Source organism: Hypanus sabinus, unplaced genomic scaffold (genome assembly GCF_030144855.1).
Source record: "Hypanus sabinus isolate sHypSab1 unplaced genomic scaffold, sHypSab1.hap1 scaffold_524, whole genome shotgun sequence".
Classification (NCBI taxonomy): Eukaryota; Metazoa; Chordata; class Chondrichthyes; order Myliobatiformes; family Dasyatidae; genus Hypanus; species Hypanus sabinus.
Window position 1 is genome coordinate 228,677 of NW_026781386.1, and position 27,125 is coordinate 255,801.

The 27,125-nt window shown below is 50.1% G+C and overlaps 1 protein-coding gene across 1 annotated transcript; it reads left to right on the forward strand.

Annotated features, from left to right (window-relative positions):
• The first annotated feature begins 301 nt into the window (after window positions 1–301).
• Window positions 302–15,241, forward strand: LOC132389286 (ribonuclease inhibitor-like). Its single transcript, XM_059961782.1, has 10 exons — window positions 302–316; window positions 4,670–4,797; window positions 5,680–5,824; window positions 9,008–9,135; window positions 13,524–13,610; window positions 13,766–13,936; window positions 14,092–14,262; window positions 14,418–14,588; window positions 14,744–14,914; window positions 15,070–15,241. Exons 1-10 carry the CDS (start codon window positions 302–304, stop codon window positions 15,239–15,241), a joined length of 1,359 nt encoding a protein of 452 aa, XP_059817765.1.
• Window positions 15,242–27,125: the final 11,884 nt, after the last annotated feature.

Below are 27,125 nucleotides of genomic sequence, written 5' to 3' on the forward strand. Positions count from 1 at the left end.
CCAAACAAAGACAAGCTCAGCTGGGAATAGTTACAGTCTTACGGTGGGATGTTAGAAAGTTCGGTTCAGTTCCAATGCAGAGCTGATTCTGTTGTGTTGAGGGAGATATTTGTAACCCAAGGCGAAACCCACGACAGGGGGAACGCCAGTAAACAGGTGTCGTCGATCTTCCCGCTGTCCTGCGAATCCTCGCACGCAGCTTCACCAACAGTAGCTGATCAAAGGGGGACCCGAGTTCAACCCGGGGAAGTGTGAGGTGTGCAGTTCGGAAAGACAAACTCCAAGGCAGAGTACAAAGTAAATGGCGGGCTACCAGGTAGTGTGGAGAAGCGGCAGGGGACATGTCCGCAGATCCCTGAAAGTTACCTCCCAGGTAGACAGGGTAGTTAAGAAAGCTTATGGGATGTTGGCAATGGAACAACTTTGTTACCGTCGGTTCGTTGCTCTATTATCAATAATTATAACTCAAACATTCCGACTAAACAGACCATTACCTCAGCAGTTACCCACAAAAAAACCACTTCATTATAGCGCTGCAGAGAAGCCATTTTATATATGCAGTTAACATACAGTTAATAATGAGGACCCTACCATCGTTTACCCCTCCCCGTGCTACACGTTCCTCACCCTCACCCGCGGAGGCATTCCCACGCCACTCCGCATTATTCTTTTTGGAGTGGCTTTTGACTGTCAATTTCTGACGGCAGTTTTGTGTCACTTATGAGTTCTTGTTCTGCTTGGCCGTTCTTGATTGGAGTTCCGACCGAGTCTTCCTAATGGCTCCTTTACTTCAAGATCACTTATCAATTCCTGTTCATTACACATCACCAAGTCCAAAATAGCCTCGTTCCTGGTTGGCTCAAGCACAAGCTGTTCCAAAAATACATCCCTTAGACACTCCACAAACTCCCTATCCTGGGGTCCAACACCTACCTGATTCTCCCAATTCACCTGCATGTTGAAATCTCCCATAACGACTGCATTACCTTTAGCACATGCCAATGTTAACTCCCTAATCAACTTGTACCCAATATCCACGCTAACGTTTGGGGGCCTGTACACAACACCCATTAGGGTCTTTTTACCCTTACTGTTCCTCAGCTCAATCCACACAGACTCTACTTCCCCTGTTCCCAAGTCACCTCTTGCTAAGGACTGAATCTCATTCCTCACCAACAGGGCCACCCCACCCCCTCTTCCCATATTTATGTCTCTACGATAGCACGTATACCCTGGTACAGTCAATTCCCAGTCCTGATCCCCTTGCAGCCATGTCTCCGTTATCCCAACAATTTCGTAGTTCCCCATTTTCATCTGAACTTGAAGCATTCAAGTATAGAATTCTTAGCCCATTCCTCCTCACTTTGCTTAAAACACTGTCTGTTGTACCTAACCCAGCTCCTTGAACTTCCATCGGGCTAATTGCACCTAGAATTTTGATGACCTTCTCAAGATCACCCAAACCTTCTACACATTTAACCCCATGCTCCTTCTGACCAACCCTCTGTACGTGTAACTTTCTCAACACATGTTCTGTCTCACCTTTCTCCTTTACACAAATAATATTTGGGAAACGTGTATTCCCCACTTGTCCCTTATCCTTCATCATATCATCTTCTCTCGTATTCTGGATCCCTGCCCCCTGCATATCTAGTTTAAACCCCCCGAGCAGCAGTGCCAAACATTCCTGCAAGAATGTTAGTACCCCTCCAGTTCAGATGTAGACCATCCCTTCGAAACAGATCCCAATCTCCCTGGAACAAAGACCAATTATCCAAAAACTTTAACCCTTCCTTCCTGCACCATGCTTTCAGCCTCGTATTAATGCGCATAATCATTCTATTCTTCGCCTCACTCGCACGTGACACAGGTAGCAATCCCGAGATTATCACCCTGGAGGTCCTGCCTTTCAGCTTCACTCCTAACTCCCTGAACTCTCTAAGCAGGACCCCCTCACTCGCCTTACCTACGTCGTTGGTCCCTACATGGTCAACTACATCTGGGTTCATGCCCTCGTTCTCAAGAAAAGCCTGCACCCGATCTGAGATGTCTCGGACCCTGGCACCAGGGAGGCAACATACCATCCGAGACTCCCGATCTGCCCCACAAAATCTCCTATCTGCCCCCCGACTATAGAATCCTCTAAAACTATCGCTCTCTTCTCTTCTCTCCTCTCCTTCCTAGTTGAGGGTTCAACCTCTGTGCCAGAGGCAGGACCACTACAACTCATTCCTGGTAGGTCATCCCCATCAACAGTTTCCAGAACGGTATACTTATTGTTAATGGGAATAGCCGCAGGGGTGCTCTGCTCTCTCTGCCTGCTCCCCCTGCCTCTCTGGACCGTCACCCATCTGCCTACTTCTTGGTTTTTTGGTGATAACTCCTATCTATCTCTGCCTCTGCCTCCCGAATGATCCGTAGTTCATCCAGCTCCAGCTCCAACTCCCTAAATCGGGCTGATAGGAGCTGCAGCTGGACGCACCTCTTGCAGGTGTGGTCATCAGGGACAACTGTGTTGACCCTGACTTCCCACATACTGCATACGGAGCACACCACTGCTCTGACTGTCTCCCCCTTACCTGAACTGAATTAATAGAATTAGTCTAAAAAGCACCTAGCGACCTTACCTTCTTCCCCTCAGCGAGCAATCACACAGGCTTACCGAAGTCCCCTTACACCGAAGCCCACTTAGCCAAAGCCCAGGACTCTGCTTCCACGGACTCCGCTACCCGCTCTGAAAAGAAGTCCTGCCTTTAAAGTGCGCGCTCGAAGCTGACGTCACTCGCGCCTGCGCAGTTCCCCCTCCTCCACAGGTATTGACCAGGTTGGCTTAAATCCTACCTACAACGGTCGAATTCTCTGAGCTCCCAGCTGAATCACAAGCTTTAACTTCCTCCCGATTCAAATGACCACTCTGAAAAGAAGTCCTGTATTTTAAAGTGCGCGCTCGAAGCTGAATTCACTCGCGCCTGCGCAGTTCCCCCTCCTCCACAAGTATTGACCAGGTCGGCTTAAATCCTACCTACACGGTCGAATTCTCCGAGGTCCCAGCTGAATCACAAGCTGTAACTTCCTCCCGATTCAAATCCGGGAACTCCTGTTCACAAACTCCAATCTCTTTGCCATTCAGGCAAATATGTCGGTCGCGATCTTAACTTGGTCTACAGAGTCCCAGGTGATATGATTGAACTGCAGTAGAAAGGAATAATTCCTTTCCTCTTTCAGATCTATCTGCATGGCCCGTGTCTGGTGTCAATGTAAACATCAACTCTTGCACTCTCAGAAAATCAACGATAAAGTTATCTTCACCTGTGACGCTAAGGGCTCAATTCAGATAAAACATAGTTAGAAGATATCTAACCGAGCCAATATCTCTGTTTTCAGAGAAAGCTAATCTGATCATAACCCGTCTGAACAGAAATGACACAGGAAATTATAGATGTGCTGTCAATATTCTTTGCAGCAACAACAGTGCAGAGATCCACCTGCAAGTTAATTGTAGGTACGCAGGTTGCTCATTACATTAGTTTATATTCAATATTACCGATCAGAGAAACAGCATACAATCTCTATTTCTGTTGCAGATGGGTCAGACAACATCGGGATTCAGCCGCAGGATCCGGTTGTCAGAGACACTCTCACAAGTCTAAAATTGACTTGTTTGGTCCAGTCAGTTCCCAATGCTGACTATAGATGGCGGAATGGAGCAAATTATCAGCAGGCAGGACAGGGCGACACCATCGAGTCAGTTATCAACGTTGCCTGTGGAAATGGTAGTTGCCAAGTTCAGAACAATGTAACCGTGAAACACAGCGGCCTTTCTGTGAAGATCAGCCTGCTGCGTAAAGAAAATCTTCTGCTGACATTGCAGGTCAATCGACCGCATAATCGTCCAAGTAATTTTATTTTGTAATTTTGCAATTTTCATACTGTGGTCTTCTATCGACGTCGGTCACCAGAGGAAAAAAAATATATGTTGTGAATATGGAGCAGAGATACATATCATGGAAGGTCTAAAGGGATTTATTTAGAGGTCAATTTGCCGGGAATTTAAATATTCATTTAAGTGTAAGCCGAATAATATTTCAGGTTTCCCAGAGGATAGAGAACTGAGGAGCACGCAGAACTCTCTGGTTAAAATTATGGAGAGCCACGTCGGCCTTTCTTCCTCAGTAACCGAGGGCCGGTGCTTGTCATCAGGATCGCTCAAAGCCGCTCTTCACAGTAGCAGCTTCACTTGACATCACCACATATTGTCGAGTGAATCTCCTGACGTTTTGAGAAGTAGATGCGTTTCTGAGAATACAGATCCCCGAGCAGTGCAAGCCTGACTTTACTAAGTTAAGGAAGCTACCCCTTTGTGAATAAAATGCAGCCGGCGGACACAGTGAGCGAACCAATCTTGGAGTCAGTTACCGGTGGTAGGAGTAATATAACATTCAGGCGTAGAAGCATAAACCGCTGAAAACACTCAGCAGTTCGGGCAGCATCTGTGAAAGGAGAAGCAGCAGTCGACATTGCGATGCAGGACGGGAAGGCGGGGAACAACAAAGCGGCACTAAAATATTAAATGAATCTTTAAAGAGGGAGGACATGGGAACGAAGACATTCGTCCAGCAGTTCTGACGGAGGATTTCAACTTGAAATCTTTAAAGTTCCTGCTCCACAGGGGGTGCCTGACCGCCTGTGTGTATTCCGGGGTGCCCTTTCTCTTGATATTTCCAACATCCCCAGCGCCTACGTTGTCATGAAATTCAGTCAAATCCAGTTGAGAGGTGAAAGGAAAGATCTCTTCAGGTAACCCGTCCTGATGGGTGACCACTGGGAGATCCCGATTTTTCAGGCGACCGAAGCTTAGGTCCTCGGCAACAGGGTCTCCCAGTACTTTCCGGGTCTCACCGCTCTCTGTCTGTAAATCCGTCAAGACCGTACACACCTCTATCCGAACCTCCCCTCCCCTCTCTGCAAACCTCTCCGGTCCCGAGAACCTTCCCCATCTCTGCAACTGTGTACACTTTTAATGAAAAAAATTAAGATTCCCGGGGAGATGTGGACGTTCTGTTGTGAAGATGCATTTTTTTTACTCTTTTGGCTACTATTTGTGGATGGGACAGAATTACAAGATTTAATCCGTTGTGTTTGGGAAATTCTTTTCAGATTTCAGGAATCATCTACCCAGGGTGGAAGTTGAAGTCCCATTGTAAACAAAGTTAAGGTTGAAGTCACTTGTGACGAACAAGGGGATTCCTCAAAGAAGAACACGTATAAATGATAACAAACCCGTCCAGGATAATGACAGGAGGTTTCAATCTTCAGAAATAGCTAATCTGTACATAGCCCGTCTTCACAGAAACGACACAGGAAAATATAAATGTAACGTAAGCAATGATTTCAGTTGTGACCGCGCTGAGTCCTATCTCCCTTCAAGTGAACTGTAAGTTTGCAGGTAGCTCATTACGTCAAATTGCCTTCCGGATTACTGATTACAGAAACAATGGTGGCCACTGGGACATCCAGCTTTCTCTGGCGGACAGAGCGTAGGTGTTCACCAAAACGATTTAGCCAATTTAATCCTCGCTGAGAGCTCCAAACGCCTTGTTACGACTCATCCTCCAGGCCTCAGTTGGGCGAATCTAATCTGTTGATCCTATCTCTCTTGCTTCCTTGACTGCTTAATAGAAGAGACAGCTTCCAGTTCACGGGCCTTCAGCAGATCCTCCTCAGATTAGCCAAGTCAATAATGAAGGTCTTCTGTGCGATGTCTCTCACTGCCAGTCCTAAAACAGAGATCTACAGGCAACCTCGCATCGCGCCCGAGCGTCAAGTAGTTCGGCGAGTGTCCAGGACCTTCATTCTTTGCCCAATTGTACCCGTGGACCAAATGCCTGGTATGGTGACTATACGTGTTCCTCTTGTTGATACCATGGCTCCGAGCAGGTCTCGCCGTATCCGGTTGAAACCATCAGGCTGGGGATCATCCTGAGGGCGATGAGGCGTGGTTTCCACTGGATCAGTCGTTCGCGAATCTCCTGTGTTACCCACAGAATCTAAGGGACGGGCGGACAGCACGCATATTCTTCAGCCGTGAATTTAGAGAAGATCATTACAGCACAGAAACAGGCCCTTCCGCACTTCTTGGCTGTGCCGAACCATTTTTCCACCCAGTCCCACTGACCTGCAACTTGACCATATCCCTCCATCCACCTTTCATCCATGTACCTGTCCAAGATTTTCTTAAGTGTTAGAAGTGATACCACATTTACCACTTCAGCTGGCAGCTCATTCCACACTCCCACCACTTTCTGTGTGAAGAAGCCCCGCCCCGATGTTGGCTTTAAACTTTCCCCCTTCACCCTTAACTCATGTCCTCTGGTTTTTCTCTCCCCGAGCCTCAGTGGAAAAAGCTTGCTCGCAAATGGCCATAAATCCTGCCTCTCGCGATCTCCTTCCCACCGCTGAGGTAAGGCTCACTGGTGTGTAATCTCCTGGGTTAATTTAATTACTCGTTCTTTCATTTCTGTCATCAATTTACTCATTTATGTGCTTCGTCTGTCTGTCTGTTTGTTTATTCTGCCGCGACGTTCGCCCGGAGAATAGAGACGATTGTCTCCCCAATCCGCACAGGTAAAGTCCACCACAGCGAGAGGAAGGACAGGTCGGGTCTATATTTTGGACAGTATTTCAATAGGCAAATGACACCCGAGTTATTAACCTAGAGACGGGGGTCTGACTGTCACGAGACAGCTGAAGGATTATAGTTCAACTTAGCAAGTAAATCACAGTCAAAGTAAAATATATCATCAGTGTACATACATACACGTCACCACAAGCAACCTCAGATTCTTTTACTGTGGGCATGTCAGCAAATCTATAGAAGTGTAACTGTAAACAGGATAAATGTAACTGTGCAAATGCAGATATAAATAATAACAAGAAATCACGACTGTGAGATAACAGGATAACAGGGTCCTTAAATCAGCGTGGTAATCTCCTTTCGGTGAAGAGTCTGATGGTTGAGGGTCAGCGACTGTTCTTGATTCCGGTGCTGCCAGTCCCGAGGCAGCGTTACCTTCTACCTCATGGCAGCAGCGGGAAAAGTGCACACACCGGGTCGTGAGGATCTTTGTGACGGTGGATGATGCTTTTCTCCGACGCGTTTCACGTGGATCTGCTCAGTGGTTTGGAGGGTTGTGCCCGTGACGTGCTGGAACGACTGCGCCACCTGCCGGGTGATTTGCCGCTCGGAGACATTGGTCTTCCCACACGATCTCTGACTGCAGACTCTCAGTGCACTTCCCGCAACACATCCACAGAGGTTGTCCGAGGTATTTCATGACATGCCGGATCTCGTCAGGCTCCTGAGGAATTAAAACAGTTCTCGTGTTTTCCACGCAATTACATCTCTACTGTGGTTCCAGGCCTGGTCTGATGAGAGAGTGGCAACCAGAAATTTAAAGTTACTGACCCCTCCACCTCTGATCCTCTGATGATTACTGGCTGATGGACCTCTGATTTCTCGAAGTCCGAACATTTATGTGATGATTACGTCGCTTTGTTCGTGACTCTCCCTTCGATGAAAACAATTTACTATCACACATAGAGCTGTACAGTGCAGGAGCAGAGCCTTCGCCATCGAAAAAAAAGTAAATCACATGCCCTCTCCATGACCTGGAGGAACTGACCCTCCTCTTCACGAGCCCGTGTCTCGTGTCAATGTAAACATCAACTACTGCACTCTTAGAAGAAAACAACGATAAAGTTGTTTTCCCCTGTGACGCTAAGGGCTCAATTCAGATAGAGCATGATTAGAATACATCTGACCGAACTGATATCTTGTATGTACGCAGTTAGATCATTACGTTAGTTTACACTCAATATCACCGATCACAGAAACAGCATACAATCTCTATTTCTGTTGTAGATGGGTCAGGCAACTTGGGGATTTAGCCGCAGGGTCCGGTTGTCACAGATACTGTAACAAGTCTGAAATTAACTTGTTCTGTCCAGTCCGTTCCCAATGCTGACTCTAGATGGCGCAGTGGAGCTGACAGCAGACAGGACAGGGCGACACCATCGAGTCAATTGTCAACGTTGCCAGTGGAAATTGTACTTGCCAGGTTCAGAACGACGTAACGGTGAAACGCAGCGGCTTTTCTCTAAAGATCAGTTTGTCGCGTAAATAAAAGTTTCTGCCTATATTCCACTTCATTGGACCGCTTAAACGTCCAAGTAATTTCATTTCACAATTTAGCAATTTTCATGCTATGCTCTTCTGTCGACGTCGGTCACCAGAGGGATAAAATATATGTAGCGAATATGGAGCAGAGTTCCAGATATCACAGAGGGTCTGGAGGGATTTATTTCGATGTCAATTTGCCGGAAATTTAAAATATTCATTTAAGTGTAAGGCGAATAACATTACTCGTGTCCCAGAGGATACAGAACTAAAGAGCGGGTAGAACTCTTCTGTTATAGTTATGGACTGCCCTGTCGGGTTTTCAGCCTCAGTAACCGCGGGCCGGTGCTTGTCATCAGGATCGCTCAAAGCCGCTCTTCACAGTAGCAGCTTCACTTGACATCACCACCTATTGTCGAGTGAAACTCCTGACGTTTTGAGAAGTAGATGCGTTTCTCAGAATACAGATCCCCGAGCAGTGCAATCCTGACTTCACTAAGTTAAGGAAGCTACCCCTTTGTGAATAAAATGCAGCCGCCGGACACAGTGAGCGAACCATCTTGGAGCCGGTTACCGGGGGTATGAGTAACATAACATTAAGGGGTAGACACATAAACCGCTGAAAACACTCAGCAGGTCGGGCAGCATCTGTGAAAGGAGAAGCAGCAGTCAACATTGCGATGCAGGACGATAAGGCGGGGAACAACAAAGCGGCACTAAAATGTTAAATGAACCGTCAACGGAGAGGGAGGGACATGGGAACGAAAAAATTCGTTCAGCAATTCTGAGGGAGGATTTCAACTTGAAATCTTTAACGTTCCTTCTCCACAGGGGCTGCCCGACCACCTGTGTGTATTCCGGGATGTCCTTGTTCTTGATATTTCCAACAACCCCAGCGCCTACGTTGTCATAAAATTCAGTCAAATCCAGTTTATAGGTGAAAGGAAAGATCTCTTCAGGTAACCCGTCCTGATGGGTGACCACTGGGAGATCCCGATTTTTCAGGTCCTCGGCAACAGGGTCTCCCAATCCTTGCCGGGTCTCAGCGCTCGCTGTCTGTAAATCCGTCAACACCGTACACCCTCTATCCGAACCTCCTCTCCCCTTTACCCTTCCCTGTTTCTGAAGCATCCGGCAAGAACTACACCTCTCTCCATTTCTGTCCCCTACAACCACCCTGTCTCTGTAAACACCCTGTCTCTGTAAACACCTCCATTGTCTCTGTAAACACCTCCCATCAGTCTCTGTAACCCTCTCCGGTCCCGAGAACCTTCCCCATCTATTCATCTGTGTACACTGTTAATAAATTAAGATTCCCGGGGAGATGTGAACATTCTGTTGTGAAGATGATTTTTTTTTTTTACCCGCTTCGTTACTATTTGTGGATGGGACAGAATTACAGGATTTAATCCGTTGTGTTTGGGAAATTCTGTTCTGATTTCAGGAATCATCTACCCAGGGTGGAAGTTGAAGTCCCTTGGAAAACAACGTTTTGGTTGAAATCACTTGTGACGAACAAGGGAATTCCTCAAAGAAGAACATGGATAAATGATGACAAACCCATCCAGGATAATGACAGGAGGTCTCAATCTTCAGAAAAAGCTGATCTGAACATAGCCCATCTTTACAGAAACGACACAGGAAAATATAAATGTACCGTAAGCAATGATTTCAGTTGTGACCGCGCTGAGATCTATCTACCTTCAAGTGAACTGTAAGTTTGCAGGTAGCTCATTACGTCAAATTGCCTTCCGGATTACTGATTACAGAAACAATGATTACGGATGCTGACACTAGAGGGCGGAATGGGACAAGTTACGGACAGGACAGGACTACGCCACCGAGTCGGTACTCAACGTTGATCCTAGAAATTATACTTGTCAGGTTGAGTACAAAGTAACCATCAAACACAGTGGCCTTTCTGTTAAGATCACAGTGCCGGGTAAGTGAACGTTTTGGTCGATATTCCACATCCAACCACCGCTTCAACATCCGAGCAATTTTATTTTGCAACTTTCACGCTATTCTATTCTGTCTACTTTAATCGTCAGAGAAGAAAGAAGCTGCGTTGTCAGGGACGGGAAAGATGGAGCAGATATACCACAGGGCCTTAAGGGACATAATTGTAAGTCAAAGAGCCAGGTTTATTTCAAAACCAATTTGAATTAGATGCTTATTTAAGTCTACAGCGAATAATGTCTCATTCTTGTTAGAACATTTTAACTCTTTATTTATAAAAATAATGTAGAACCGTGCCGGTTTATCTGCCTCTGTCATAGAAGGCCGTTCTGTACCCGTGCTTGTAAACAGGATTGCCCATCGCTTCTCTTGACACCCGCAGCTTCATTTGGAATCACCACCGACTGTGCAGTGAACCTGCTGAAGTTTTGAGAAGCAGATCTGTTTCTCAGAGTACAATCCTCCTCGCAGGGCGGACGTGACTTCACGAAGTTAAGGAATCGATCCGTTTGTGAACGAAGTTCAGCTGCTGGACATACTGAATGAACCAAATTCAAATCAAATTAAATTAAGCCAGCAGTCAAAAAAGAGACCGACAAAATAAATCCGTAGAATTGTGGCCGGGAACTCCTTTTCATAAACTCCATTTCCTAACTTGGACTACAGAGCCCAGCTGATGTGGTTGGACTGCAGTAGAAAGGAGTGATTCCATTCCTCTTTCAGTTCTGTTGGCAGAGCCCGTGTCTCATGTCAATGTAAACATCAACTCTTACGCTCTCAGAAAAAAAACACGATACAGTTGTATTCCCCTGTGACGCTAAGAGCGCAATTCGGATAAAACATGGTGAGAAGATATCGAAGTGACACAATATCTTACAGGTATGCAGGTAGATCATTACATTACTTTACATTCAATATTACCGATCACAGAAACAACATAACTCGGAGTCCTGCCATGTGCAGAAGTTCGCTGATGACACGACCATAGTGGGGTGTGTCAGGAATGGTCAGGAGGAAGAGTATAGGAAACTGATACAGGACTTTGTGATATGGTGCAACTCAAACTACCTACGTCTCAATATCACCAAGACCAAGGAGATGGTGGTGGAGTTTAGGAGACCTCGGCCTCATATGGAGCCAGTGATCATTAATGGAGAATGTGTGGAGCAGGTTAAGACATACAAGTATCTGGGAGTGCAGTTAGACGAGAAGCTAGACTGGACTGCCAACACAGATGCCCTGTGCAGGAAAGCACAGAGTCGACTGTACTTCCTCAGAAGGCTGGCGTCATTCAATGTCTGTAGTGAGATGCTAAAGATGTTCTATCGGTCAGTTGTGGAGAGCGCCCTCTTCTTTGTGATGGCGTGCTGGGGAGGCAGCATTAAGAAGAGGGACGCGTCACGTCTTAATGAGCTGGTAAGGAAGGCGGGCTCTGTCGTGGGCACAGAACTGGAGAGTACACATTGGTGGCAGAGCGGAGGGCGCTGAGTAGGCGACGGTCAATCATGGAAAACCCTGAACATCCTCTGCACAGCACCATGCAGAGACAGAGAAGCAGCTTCAGCGGCAGGTTGCTGTCAATGCAATGCTCCTCAGACAGGATGAAGAGCTCATTACTCCCCAACGCCATTCGGCTCTACAACTCAACCACCAGGGGCAAGACATGTTAAAGTGCCGGGGTTAGGACTGAGCTTAAGTTACCACTCAATGCACTTTAATAAACTATTTAAGAACTTGTTAAAAGCTATTTATTAATGCTTTTTGGGAGGGTGATTTTAGATGCATATCATATTTATACTGTTAAATACTGTATGTAATTAGTTTTGCTACACCCCCGTCCTCCTGTGGGATCTCCCTCCCCCGTCCCCCTTCCTCCTGTGGTATCTCCCTCCCCCGTCCCCCTTCCTCCTGTGGTATCTCTCTCCCCCATCCCCCTTCCTCCTGTGGGATCTCCCCTCCCCCGTCCCCCTTCCTCGTGTGGGATCTCCCCTCCCCGTCCCCCTTCCTCCTGTGGGATCTGCCCTCCCCCGTCCCCCTTCCTCCTGTGGTATCTCCCTCCCCCGTCCCCCTTCCTCCTGTGGGATCTGCCCTCCCCCGCCCCCCTTCCTCCTGTGGGATCCCCCTCCCCCATCCCCCTTCCCCCCTGTGGGATCTCCCCTGCCCCGTCCCCCTTCCTCCTGTGGGATCCCCCTCCCCCATCCCCCTTCCTCCTGTGGGATCTCCCCTCCCCCGTCCCCCTTCCTCCTGTGGGATCCCCCTCCCCCATCCCCCTTCCCCCCTGTGGGATCTCCTCTCCCCCGTCCCCCTTCCTCCTGTGGGATCCCCCTCCCCCATCCCCCTTCCTCCTGTGGGATCTCCCCTCCCCCGTCCCCCTTCCTCCTGTGGGATCCCCCTCCCCCATCCCCCTTCCCCCCTGTGGGATCTCCTCTCCCCCGTCCCCCTTCCTCCTGTGGGATCCCCCTCCCCCATCCCCCTTCCTCCTGTGGTATCTCCCTCCCCCATCCCCCTTCCTCCTGTGGTATCTCCCTCCCCCGTCCCCCTTCCTCCTGTGGGATCCCACTCCCCCGTCCCCCTTCCTCCAGTGGGATCTCTCTGCCCCGTCCCCCTTCCTCCTGTGGGATCTCCCTCCCCCGTCCTCCTTCCTCCTGTGGGATCTCCCCTCCCCCGTCCCCCTTCCTCCTGTGGTATCTCCCTCCCCCGTCCCCCTTCCTCCTGTGGTATCTCCCTCCCCCGTCCCCCTTCCTCGTGTGGTATCTCCCTCCCCCGTCCCCTTCCTCCTGTGGGATCCCCCTCCCCCATCCCCCTTCCTCCTGTGGTATCTCCCTCCCCCGTCCCCCTTCCTCCTGTGGGATCTCCCTCTCCCATCCCCCTTCCTCCTGTGGGATCTCTCTGCCCCGTCCCCCTTCCTCCTGTGGGATCTCCCTCCCCAGTCCCCCTTCCTCCTGTGGGATCTCTCTCCCTCATCCCCCTCCTCTACTGGGATCTCTCTTCCACATCCGCTTCCTTCTGTGTCTTTCCATCCTTTACCTTTGGTGATGTCTCTTCCTCCATCTCCCATCGACATTTCCCGATTCTCAAATCTTCCTCACTGTTTGACTTCTCCCCTTCACACCTGCCCTTTCCGACTGTCTCACGTCAGGAACACTTTTCTAACCATTAGGGAATGAGAGAGAATATGTGGAGTTTACAGGGTCACACCGACAGACGAAATTACTGACATTCGGTGAATTCATTGGAGCTGGGCAGTGAGGGACATTGACAGTGATGGGATCTACGATCAGTGAATTACTGAAGGGTTTAACGTTCCCTGAAATATCCGAGTGAGAGAAATGCCCTCAGACGGACGATTTTAATCACAATGTTCATCAATTTGTCTGTTTGTGTTTAGACTGAACTATAATAAAGTGGGGGATTCAGGAGTGAAACTGGTGTCTGCGGCTCTGAGGAACCCGGAGTGTAAAATACAGAGACTGTGGTAAGTACCAGGCTGTGGGAGATTGTGTTTACTGTCACTGGGTGTCTGACACTGAACATTAATGTGATCAGTAATTGTGTTACTGATAAACACTGGGGATTTGTACCGTCTCCTGTCTCTCTCTGTCCTTCACCCTCACTCTCTCTCATCTCCAGGCTGGGGTATGTCGGTCTCACAGATTCTGGTGCCGAGGATCTCATCTCCGCTCTCAGTACAAACCCATCACTGACGGAGCTGAACCTGAGTGGTAATAAACTGGGGGATTCAGGAGTGAAACTGGTGTCTGCGGCTCTGAGGAACCCGGAGTGTAAAATACAGAGACTGGGGTAAGTACCAGACTGTGGGAGATTGTGTTTACAGTCACTGGGTGTCTGACACTGAACATTAATGTGATCAGTAATGGTGTTACTGATAAACACTGGGGATTTGTACCGTCTCCTGTCTCTCTGTGTCCTTCACCCTCACTCTCTCTCATCTCCAGGCTGAGCGGTGTCGGTCTCACAGATTCTGGTGCCGAGGATCTCGTCTCCGCTCTCAGTACAAACCCATCACTGACGGAGCTGGACCTGAGTGGTAATAAACTGGGGGATTCAGGAGTGAAACTGGTGTCTGCGGCTCTGAGGAACCCGGAGTGTAAAATACAGAAACTGTGGTAAGTACCAGACTGTGGGAGATTGTGTTTACAGTCGCTGGGTGTCTGACACTGAACATTAATGTGATCAGTAATTGTGTTACTGATAAACACCGGGGATTTGTACCGTCTCCTGTCTCTCTGTGTCCTTCACCCTCACTCTCTCTCATCTCCAGGCTGGGGGATGTCGGTCTCACAGATTCTGGTGCCGAGGATCTCGTCTCCGCTCTCAGTACAAACCCATCACTGACGGATCTGAGCCTGAGTGGTAATAAACTGGGGGATTCAGGAGTGAAACTGGTGTCTGCGGCTCTGAGGAACCCGGAGTGTAAAATACAGAGACTGTGGTAAGTACCAGACTGTGGGAGATTGTGTTTACAGTCACTGGGTGTCTGACACTGAACATTAATGTGATCAGTAATTGTGTTACTGATAAACACCGGGGATTTGTACCGTCTCCTGTCTCTCTGTGTCCTTCACCCTCACTCTCTCTCATCTCCAGGCTGGGGGATGTCGGTCTCACAGATTCTGGTGCCGAGGATCTCGTCTCCGCTCTCAGTACAAACCCATCACTGACGGATCTGAGCCTGAGTGGTAATAAACTGGGGGATTCAGGAGTGAAACTGGTGTCTGCGGCTCTGAGGAACCCGGAGTGTAAAATACAGAGACTGTGGTAAGTACCAGACTGTGGGAGATTGTGTTTACAGTCACTGGGTGTCTGACACTGAACATTAATGTGATCAGTAATTGTGTTACTGATAAACACTGGGGATTTGTACCGTCTCCTGTCTCTCTGTGTCCTTCACCCTCACTCTCTCTCATCTCCAGGCTGAGGAATGTCGGTCTCACAGATTCTGGTGCCGAGGATCTCGTCTCCGCTCTCAGTACAAACCCATCACTGACGGATCTGGACCTGATATCAAACTCTCTGACAGACCGATCTGTCCCCGGTCTCCACCGCCTCATACTGACCCTCCCGAATCTGGAGCAGATCCGGTGAGTGTTTGTGTTAATGTTCAATGTGATAAAATATCAGCGGATCCGCGGGTTTTCTGGTGATATTTGTCTGTGAGTGTTGTTGAAACATTAACCCCGGTCCGCTGTTACTGACACTGTTGTGTGATCTGTTTATTTCATCTTTATTCTCCCATCTGTTTCAGGCTGCGGGGGAATCGGTTCAGTGAGACCGGGATGAAGGAACTGAGATCTCTACAGGGAGTCAGACCCAGACTGATGGTGGATCTGTGAACATCTGAATGTGGTGAATCGGTTCAGTGAGACCGGGATGAAGGAACTGAGATCTCTACAGGAACCCAGACCCGGACTGAGAGTGGATCTGTGAACATCTGAATGTGGTGAATCGGTTCAGTGAGACCGGGATGGAGGAACTGAGATCTCTACAGGAACCCAGACCCGGACTGATGGTGGATCTGTGAACATCTGAATGCGGGGAATCGGTTCAGTGAGACCGGGATGAAGGAACTGAGATCTCTACAGGAACCCAGACCCGGACTGATGGTGGATCTGTGAACATCTGAATGCGGGGAATCGGTTCAGTGAGACCGGGATGAAGGAACTGAGATCTCTGTGGGAAGACAGACCCGGACTGATGGTGGATCTGAATGTGTGAACATCCCCGCCCGCGGGATGGGGACATTTGGCCGACTCCCCGCCCTCCCCTTTAACTCCCGCCCTTACCTTTAACGGCCGCGCGCCGGGGCTGATTCCCAACGGTTTTAACGGAACCGGCTCGGGCCTCGCGCTGTGTGCGTCGCTCGCAGCGGTCCCGCAGTGACGTGTTTCCGCCTGTTGTCCGGCGGGGCAGCTTCCGCCGGATGTGCGTGTTGGAGACTCCCCACGTGACTCCCCGGGGAATTACCCGGACAGGAAGAGCCCGGGGTCCGGGGCTCAGTCTGGGACACCGGTGTCCCGGGGTGGGGGGGATGGTCCCGGGAGAGAATCCTTTTGCCCCCTTTGCTGAGGACGGTGCATTCGGCAGCCTGGCCGATATAATGATGTTAAATGGACAAATCCCTCGGCAGTGACCCTGGATCTGCAGCGATCCCGGACACGGCCCCGAAGTGTGATTTTATAATCAGTTTTATAATTTTATAATCAGTTCCCCGATGCAGAGTGACGGTGAGAAACGGGACTGGTTATTATTCAACCGGTCACCCCTTGTCGCCGGTCAGTTAACTGTGTGTGACTGTCAGCAGATTATTTATTACCGCACGTTAGCAGCTCACACATTGTTTCATTGATATTTTTCATAAAAATCAATAAACCACTATCTTCCTGTCTTGTGTCGGAATCCCATCACACTCTCACGGGGTCAGACACAGAGTGAAGCTCCCTCCACACCGTCCGATCACACTCTCCCGGGGTCAGACACAGAGTGAATCTCCCTCCACACCGTACCATCACACACTCCCGGGGTCAGACACAGAGTGAAGCTCCCTCCACACCATCCCATCACACACACCCGGGGTCAGACACAGAGTGAATCTCCCTCCACACCGTCCCATCACACACTCCCGGGGTCAGACACAGAGTGAATCTCCCTCCACACCGTCCCATCACACACTCCCAGGGTCAGACACAGAGTGAATCTCCCTCCACACCGTCCGAACACACACTCCCGGGGTCAGACACAGAGTGAATCTCCGTCCACACCGTCCCATCACACACTCCCGGGGTCAGATACAGAGTGAATCTCCCTCCACACCATCCCATCACACACACCCGGGGTCAGACGCAGAGCGAATCGCCCTCCAAACCGTCCCATCAGACACTCCCGGTGTCAGACACAGAGTGAATCTCCCTCCACACCGTCCCATCACACAATTCCGGGGTCAGACACAGAGTGAATCTCCCTCCACACCGTCCCATCACACAATCCCGGGGTCAGACACAGAGTGAATCTCCCTACACACCATCCCATCACACACACCCGGGGTCAGACACAGAGTGAATCTCCCTCCACACCGTCCCGTCACACACTCCCAGGGTCAGACACAGAGTGAATCTCCCTCCACACCGTCCGAACACACACTCCCGGGGTCAGACACAGAGTGAATCTCCCTCCACACCGTCCCATCACACAATCCCGGGGTCAGACACAGAGTGAATCTCCCTCCACACCGTCCCATCACACACTCCCAGGGTCAGACACAGAGTGAATCTCCCTCCACACCGTCCCATCACACAATCCCGGGGTCAGACACAGAGTGAAGCTCCCTCCACACCGTCCGATCACACTCTCCCGGGGTCAGACACAGAGTGAATCTCCCTCCACACCGTACCATCACACACTCCCGGGGTCAGACACAGAGTGAAGCTCCCTCCACACCATCCCATCACACACACCCGGGGTCAGACACAGAGTGAATCTCCCTCCACACCGTCCCATCACACACTCCCAGGGTCAGACACAGAGTGAATCTCCCTCCACACCGTCCGAACACACACTCCCGGGGTCAGACACAGAGTGAATCTCCGTCCACACCGTCCCATCACACACTCCCGGGGTCAGATACAGAGTGAATCTCCCTCCACACCATCCCATCACACACACCCGGGGTCAGACGCAGAGCGAATCGCCCTCCAAACCGTCCCATCAGACACTCCCGGTGTCAGACACAGAGTGAATCTCCCTCCACACCGTCCCATCACACAATTCCGGGGTCAGACACAGAGTGAATCTCCCTCCACACCGTCCCATCACACAATCCCGGGGTCAGACACAGAGTGAATCTCCCTCCACACCATCCCATCACACACACCCGGGGTCAGACACAGAGTGAATCTCCCTCCACACCGTCCCATCACACACTCCCAGGGTCAGACACAGAGTGAATCTCCCTCCACACCGTCCGAACACACACTCCCGGGGTCAGACACAGAGTGAATCTCCCTCCACACCGTCCCATCACACAATCCCGGGGTCAGACACAGAGTGAATCTCCCTCCACACCGTCCCATCACACAATCCCGGGGTCAGACACAGAGTGAATCTCCCTCCACACCGTCCCATCACACAATCCCGGGGTCAGACACAGAGTGAATCTCCCTCCACACCGTCCCATCACACACTCCCAGGGTCAGACACAGAGTGAATCTCCCTCCACACCGTCCGATCACACACTCCCGGGTTCAGACACAGAGTGAAGCTCCCTCCTCACCCGCCATCTGAAGGCTTGTTCATGAAGCCCCACCTCATGACGGTCGGAAACCCGGCCCCTCCCTGACCCCTCAGCCCGGAAGTCTTCACCTCCCCGAGGATCCAGTCCGCCCCCTTCAGCAGGATCTCCTTCGTCTTGTACCAGTCGCCCCGCCGTAGCGCTCCCTTCAGCCTGGGGGGACAAGAGTGGAGGGGAGCGGGAAGAAGGTGAAAAGAGTGAGGGGATTGAAAAAGATTTATGTCCTGTTATCACCCTGATAGCGAGGGAGTGCCCCCAATTTCCTGTGAGTTATGCAGCGACCGAATTTCCCTGGCAGATCAGGGAGTGCTGACATTCACGTCCCAGATGGAGGCAACTCAGAATTGATAACCCTTCGCCTTGGGGGCTTCAGAAAAGTCACCCCCTCCCGTTAAGTACGGGGGCATCACAAGTTCCCCCGCCCTTAAAAAATGAGCAGCCAGAAAGATCCATTACTCAAACAGGGGACGTCCGCAACTACGCCAACCCCTCTGTCTGGGGACGTCCACAAATTCCCCAACCCCTCTCTTACGGGACGTCCACAAATACCCCAACTGCTGAATTAGGGAACGTCCACAAATACCCCAGCCCCTGGATTAGGGGACGTCCACAACTACCCCAACCCCTCTATTACGGGACGTCCACAAATACCCAAATCTCTCTCTGAGGGAACGTCCACAAATACCCCAATCCCTGAATGAGGGATCGTCCACAAATTTCCCAATCCTGGAATGAGGGAACGTCCACAAGTTCCCCAATCCCTGAATGTGGGAACGTCCACAAATACCCCAATCCCTGAATGAGGGAATGTCCACAAATTTCATCCCGCTCCCCCCTCAGTGGAGTGCCTGCATTTTCCCTTCCACTGTCGGGAAGCGTCACCGTGATGTTATCCCTGTGAGAGAGCGTCCCCGTTTTCCTCCCCTCACAGTGAGAGGACACCTCTCTCCCTGAGCCTGCGACCATCTCCCCTCGGTTAGGGATCGCCTCTGAATTCCTCTCACCTCCAGTCGTGCCTGCCATACAGGTTGGTGAAGATACGGTCCTCATCCTTCAGCGGGCCGTATTTGGTCTTGGCAGGAGCCTCTTGTGATAGGAGGGAGGGGCACCGTCGTCAGCGAGATCCCACCCTCCGACAACTGTGACCGGTGCGGGGAGTCGAGTGAAGGGGGGGGGGGACCTCGGGGTACGAGGGTGGGACATGCACCATGAACGGTGGGGGTGCCGAGGGACAGGGGCACCTCGGCGTACAAGGTAGGACACGCACCGTGAACGGTGGGGAGTGTCGAGGGACGGGGGGACCTCTGCGTACGAGGGTCGGACACGCACAGTGAACGGTGGGGAGTGTCGAGGGACGGGGGGACCTCGGCGTACGAGGGTAGGACACACACCGTGAACTGTGGGGAGTTTCGAGGGACGGGGGGACATCGGCGTACGAGGGTAGGACACACACCGTGAACGGTGGGGAGTGTCGAGGGACGGGGGGACATCGGCGTACGAGGGTAGGACTAGCACCGTGAACGGTGGGGAGTGTCGAGGGTCGGGGTGACATCGGCGTACGAGAGTAGGACACACACCGTGAACGGTGGGGAGTGTTGAGGGACGGGGTGTCATCGGCGTACGAGGGTAGGACACGCACCGTGAACGGTGGGGAGTGTCGAGGGACGGGGGACATCGGTGTACGAGGGTAGGACAGGCACCGCGAACGGTGGGGAGTGTCGAGGGACAGGGGGGACCTCGGCGTACGAGGGTAGGACTAGCACCGTGAACGGTGGGGAGTGTAGAGTGACAGGGGGATCTCGGCGTACAAGGGTAGGACACGCACCGTGAACGGTTGGGAGTGTCGAGGGATGGGGGACCTCGGCGTACGAGGGTAGGACACACACCGTGAACGGTGGGGAGTGTCGAGGGACAGGGGGACACATGTAAAGGACTGTCTGGGGCCCTGAACGGAGGTGAGCGGGCAGGCGAGGTCCCGGAGGACTGATGGATGATTCGCCGGTAAGGAAGGGGACCGGGATCATCCTGGGAACTAGAGAATGGCGACTGCCCCATCAGCAGCCGGACAGAATTCTCAGCAATAGGATTTATGGGCACTTGGAAACCCTTGGCCTAATTGTGGACTGCCAGCTTGGCTCTGTGCGGAGCAAGTCAGGAAAATGATTCCGGGATTGTGAGGAATCGCAAAAGGTCGGTTTGCAGGGGCAGCAGGCTATCAAGAAGGAAAATAGGACTCTGGCCTTCGTTGCTGGAGGGGTCGAATTCAAGAGCAGGGAGGTCATGCTGTAACTATACAGGGTACTGGTGAGGCCGCACCGGGAGTACTGTGTGCAGTTCTGGTCTCCGTACTTGAGGAAGGATATACTGGCTTTGGAGGCAGTGCAGAGGAGGTTCACCGGGCTGATTCCAGGGATGAAGGTGTTAACCTATGAGGAGAAATTGAGTCGCCTGGGACTGTACTCTCTGGAGTTCAGAAGAATGAGAGGGGATCTTATAGAAACAGACAAAATTTTGAAAGGGACAGATAAGATAGATGTAGGAAAGTTGTTTCCATTGGTGGGTGAGACTCGAACTAGGGGTCATTGCCTCAAGGTTCAGGGGAGAAGATTTAGGACGGAGATCGGGAGAAACTGTTTTTCCCAGAGAGTTGTGAATCTGTGGAATTCTCTGCCCAGGGAAGCAGCTGAGGCTTCCTCACTAAATATACTTAAGAAACAGTTAGGTAGGTTTTTACACAGCAAAGTAATTAAGGGTTCTGGGGAAAAGGCAGGTCGATGGAGCTGAGTTTACGGACAGATCGGCCATCATCTCATTGAATGACTGAACAGGATCGATGGGCCGGATGGCCTACTCCTGCCCCTATTTCTTATGTTATGTTCTTAAATCAATTACAGTGTATTGGATAGATTACAAATCCGTGCAAAAAGCAGAAATAATATATTTATTAAAAAGTGAGGTAGTGGCCAAGGGTTCAGTGTCCATTTCGGAATCGGATGGCAGAGGGGAGGAAGCTGTTCCTGAATCACTGAGTGTGTGTCTTCAGGCTCCTGTACCCCCTCCCTGACGGTAACAGTGAGAAAAGGGCATGCCCTGGGTGCTGGGGATCCTTAATAACAGACGCCGCCTCTCTGAGACACCGCTCCCTGAGGATGTCCTGGGTACTTTGTAGGCTTGGACCCAAGATGGAGCTCTTCACTCATTTCCGACTCTCTGCTCCATCTCTGTCCGCCTCTTCCTCTCTATCGCTTCACCCCATGTCCCTTAAATTCCACTTCCTCCCCCTTGACTCCACTCACTCATTTCCGACTGTCCCCTCCCTCTCCCTGGCCTCCTCTTCAATCCAATCCCCTTCACGCAATCTCCCGCCGTCTTCCCCAACTGCTTACTCATTTCCCACTCTCCCCTCCCTATCCCCCTCACCCCATTTCCCTCAAATCTCACCTCCTCCCTCTCTCCTCCACTTCTTACTCACTTCGCACTCTCCCCTTCCCTTCCCGACGAGGGGGGAGTGTTCATCCGCTGGAGGGGGCAAATAGCGGGAGGGGGGTTGAGGGAATGACAGAGTGTCTGGGGGCACATTGGCTGGGGCTCCCCCTCTCCCGTCTTGTTCCAGAACGAACAAACCCATTTCGAATGGCTCCCAGCCTCCTCCTTGCCCTCCCGGGGGTCCTCGGCCGTCCGGCGCCCCATCGAGAAGGAACCGGGGGGGGGGGCGGGTGTTTGTCAGGATTCCCATCCCCTCCCTGTGCTCCCCACCCAGTGACAATCACCCCCACCCTCCCCGCAATTCCTCACCACCTCCAGACCTCACCCGCTCACTCCTCCGTCTCTCCCCCCGGCCAACCTCTCTCTTTCTCCTCAGTCTCTCTCTTCCCTCCCCAAGTCTCCTTGACCCTCTCTCAATCGGTGCAGGAGTAGGCCATTCGGCCCTTCTAGCCAGCACCACCATTCTCTGTGATCATGGCTGATCATCCACAATCAGTACCCCGTTCCTGCCCTCTCCCCATATCCCTTAACCCCGCTATCTATAAGAGCTCTATCGAACTCTCTCTTGAAAGCATCCAGAGACTTGGCCTCCACTGCCTTCTGTTTCCTCAACTCAGTTCTAAACGGTATGGTGAAGGAACCATGTGTGACGGGTGAGGTGGAAAATCTAGAAAGATGGAAGAAAGCAGCATACATAAAGTTTAGGAAGCAAGGATCACATGGGTCTTTTGAGGAATATAGGGTAGCAAGAAAGGAGTTTAAAAATGGGCTGAGAAGAGCAAGAAGGCGGCATGAGAAGTTCTTGGCGAGAAAAAGTCCTTGGTAAAGGAAAATCCCAAGGCATTCCTCAATTATGTGAAGAATAAAAGGATGACAGGAGAGGAGGTAGGACCGATTAGAGATAAAGATGGGAAGATGTGCCTGGAGGCTGTGGAAGTCAGCGAGCTCCTCAATGAATACTTCTTTTCGGTATTTACCACTGAGAGGGAACTTGATGACGGTGAGGACAATATGAGTGACGTTAATGTTCTGGAGTATGTTGATATTAAGGGAGAGGAGGTGTTGGAGTTGTTAAAATACATTAGGATGGATAAGTCCCCGGGGCCTGACAGATTCTTAAAGTTAGGATCGATGGGAATTTAGAGAATCATGGTCTGATCAGGGACAGCCAGCATGGCTTTGTGAAGGGCAGAACGTGTCTAACAAGCCTCATAGAGTTCTTTGAAGAGGTGACCAGGCATATAGAGGAGGGTGGTGCAGTGAATGTAATCTACATGGATTTTAGTAAGGCATTTGACAAGGTTCCTCACTGTCGGCTTATTCAGACAGTCAGATGGCATGGGATCCAGGGAAGTTTGGCCAGTTGGATTCAAAATTGTCTTGCCTGCAGAAGGCAGAGGGTCGTGGTGGAGGGAGTACATTCGGATTGGAGGGTTGTGACTAGTGGTGTCCCACAAGGATCTGTTCTGGTACCTCTATTTTTCGTGATTTTTATTAACGACCTGGTTGCGGGGGTAGAAGAGTTGGTTGGCAAGTTCACAGACGACACAAAGGTTGGTGGTGTTGTAGATAGTGTAGAGGATTGTCGAAGATTGCAGAGAGTCATTGATAGGATGCAGAAGTGGGCTGAGAAGTGGCAGATGGAGTTCAACCCGGAGAAGTGTGAGGTGGTACACTTCCGAAGGCCAAACTCCAAGGCAGAGTACAAAGTAAATGGTAGGATACTTGGTAGTGTGGAGGATACTACCTGGGGGTACATGTCCACAGATCCCTGAAAGTTGACGCAGGTAGATAGGGTAGTTAAGAAAGCTTATGTGCTGTGAGCTTTCATAAGCCGAGGGATAGAGTTTAAGTGATGTGATGTAATGATGCAGCTCTATAAAAGTCTGGTTAGGCTACACTTGGAGTACTGTGTCCAGTTCTGATCGCCTCAATATAGGAAGGATGTAGAAGCATTGGAAAGTGTACAGAGGACATTTATCAGGATTCTGCCTGGTTTAGAGAGTATGGACTGTGATCAGTGAATAAGGGAGCATGGGCTTTACTCTTTGGAGAGAAGGAGGATGAGAGGAGACATGATAGAGGAGTACAAGATATTAAGAGGAATAGACAGAATGGACAGCCAGCGCCTCTTCCCCAGGGCACCATTGCTCAGTACAAGAGGACGTGGCTTTAAGTTAAGGGGAGGGAAGTTCAAGGGGGATATTAGAGGAAGGTCTTTTACTCAGAGAGTGGTTGGTGCGTGGAATGCACTGCCTGAGTCAGTGGTGGAGGCAGTTACTCAAGGGAAATTTAAGAGCCTGCTGGACGGTTATATGGAGGAATTTAAGGTGTTGGGTTATATGGAGCGCAGGGTTCAGGTGTCGACAGAACATTCGGATCAGTACTGTGTCTGGTTCTGTTCGCCTCAATATAATAAGAATGTGGAGGCATTTGAAAGGGTACAGAGGTGATTTATCAGGATGCTTCCTCGTTTACAGAGTATGGATTATGACCAGAGATGAAGGGAGCTAGGGCTTTACTCTTTGTAGAGAAGGAGGATGAGAGGAGACATGATAGATGTGTACAAGATATTAAGAGGAAAAGATGGAGTGCATCGCCAACGCCTCTTCCCCAGGGCACCACCTGTCGGCACAAGAGGACATGGCTTTAAAGTAAGGGGAGGGAAGTTCAAGGGGGATATTAGAGGAAGGTTTTTTACTCTGAGTGTGGTTCGTGCGTGGAATGCACTGCCTGAGTCAGTGGTGGAGGCAGATAGACGAGGGAAATTTAAGAAACTGCTGGATAGTTATATCGAGGAATTTAAGGTAGGGGGTTATATGGGAGTCAGTGTTTACGGGTCGATGCACCATTGTGGGCCGAAGGGCCTGTACTGTCCTGAACGATGTTCTGTTCTATGTTCATATTTCTTTTATTTCGTTCGGGTAGATTCGGATCTCCAGCCCACGGTTTATCAAGCATCCAGACCTTCAATATAATGAAAAACATCCTTACTTCCACTGGCCACCGAGAGGAGTTCCAAGCAATTTCAATCTACCAGAACAAAACAGAAGAAACAGATATATATCGATGTATTCAATCGAAGTAACATGTTTTGAAAATCGTGCAGGCTAATGCTGTACAGCACTCGCATGAAACGTTTATTGCTGATTCTTGGACCGTTCTGAATCTTGATATAAGGTGTGGAAAAATCCCAACATGTAAACACAACCTCAGGGAAACAAACACAAGCATGGCGAGAAGAAGTTTATCACTGAGCTATTGAGCTCTTGATCACTGATACAACCCGCTGACCATAGTCTGGTTGGAAATGAGAAGACGAAAACATATTAACAATGTTCTATTTCCTTGTGTTTTCCAACCAGGGACAGTGTGTAGTTGATCTGCTTTTCGGTAATGCGACATAGCTGGTGACGGAAGTTTATGCAGGGGAATACCTTGCATCTAGTGTTCACAATACCAACAGTTTCAAAGATGACATGCGAAAAAAATGGAGTTAAGGCCCATGGATTTCGATCATAATTTGGAGAAAAGCCCTGTACTGATCAGAATGGACCAGGCAATTGTGGAATGGGATTTGCATTTCCTAACAAAGGTCGGTAGGTGAATCGTCTTCAAAAGTGACAATTTGAGAGTCGGTGCAGAACAGGCATGTGCATTTTGCTTCAGTCTTCCCGATGGAAGACACCGAACGTTTGGTGCGGGTTTCGGGTGACTGGGGTCATGAAATGTCTGAGATGACCATTACTAGATGGAGGATTCTTTGGAAACGGAAGGGTCTGAGAGTAGGTAATTAACCTGGACCAGATGGTGTCTACCACAGGGCTCCGATGTGAGTCGCTGACGAGATCGTGGAGGCATTAGTCATGGTCTTTCAAGAATCAGGACGGTCTGGAATGTTTCCGGAAATCTGGAAAATTGCAAATGTCACTTCACATGTCAAGAATGGACAGAATCAGAAGAAAGTAAACTATAGGCTGGGACGAGTGAATGCCGGAAATAAATAAAAACACAAAATGCTGGAAGAATTCAGCAGGCCAGACAGTATCTATGGGAGGAGGTAGTGACGACCCTGAAGAAGGGTTTCGGCCCGAAACGTCGTCACTACCTCCTCCCATAATTGCCGTCTGGCCTGCTGAGTTCTGCCGGCATTTTGTGTTTTTATTTATAGGACATTTAATTTGTCCTCAGTGTTCGGAGAGATGTTGGAGTCGATTATTGAGGATGAGGTCTCAGAGTACTTGGAGTCACGTGATCTGATAGGCTACAGTCAACAAGGTATCCTCAAGGGAAAATCCTGTCTGATAATCTGCTGGAGTTGTTTCAACAAATAACAAACAGGACAGACAAAGGAGAACCGTCGATGTTGTGTACATGGGTTTGCTCCTCCAAGTCTCTCTGACTATGGGGTGGTCTGTAATACAACCCCATTAATGTGGTCATACCTTTCCTGTTCCTCAGCTCCACCCTTATGGCCTCGGTAGACAAGCCCTGTAATCTGTCCTACTTGAGCACTGTTGTAATATTTTCCCTGACAATCAATGTCATACGCCCAACCCACCATCTTCATTCCTCTGCCTCTATCACTTCTGAAACATCTAAACCCTGGAAAATTAAGCTACCAGTCCTGCCCCTCCTGTAGCCATGTTTCACTAATGGCTATAATGTTGTAATTTCATGTGTCAATCAATGCTCTCAGCTCGTCTGCCTTCTCTACAATACTCCTCGCATTGTAAAATAAATACCTCAGATGATTATTACCACCACACACAACCCTTCCAATTGAAGCTTTGCATGAACTGAAACTCTGCCCCCTGAACCAGTTCCTCAGCCACGTGTTCATCCTCCAGAGAACCCAACTCTTAGACTCACTGGCACGTGGCACAGGTAACAATCCTGAGATTGCCACCCTCGAGGTCCTGCTTTTTAACTTGCTACCAAGCTCTCTATACACACTCTTCAGGACCTCCTCACTCTTTCTTCCTTTGTCATTGGTACCAATGTGTACCATGACATCTGGCTGATCCCCCTCCCACCTCAGAATGCTGTGCAGGCGATCAGAGACATCCCTGACCATGGCACCCGGGAGGCAACAAACCATCCGGGAGTCACTGACGGGTCCACAGAACCTCCTGTCTGTACCTCTAATTATCGAGTCCTCAACCACTACCGCTCTCCCTTCCCCCCTCCCTTCTGCAC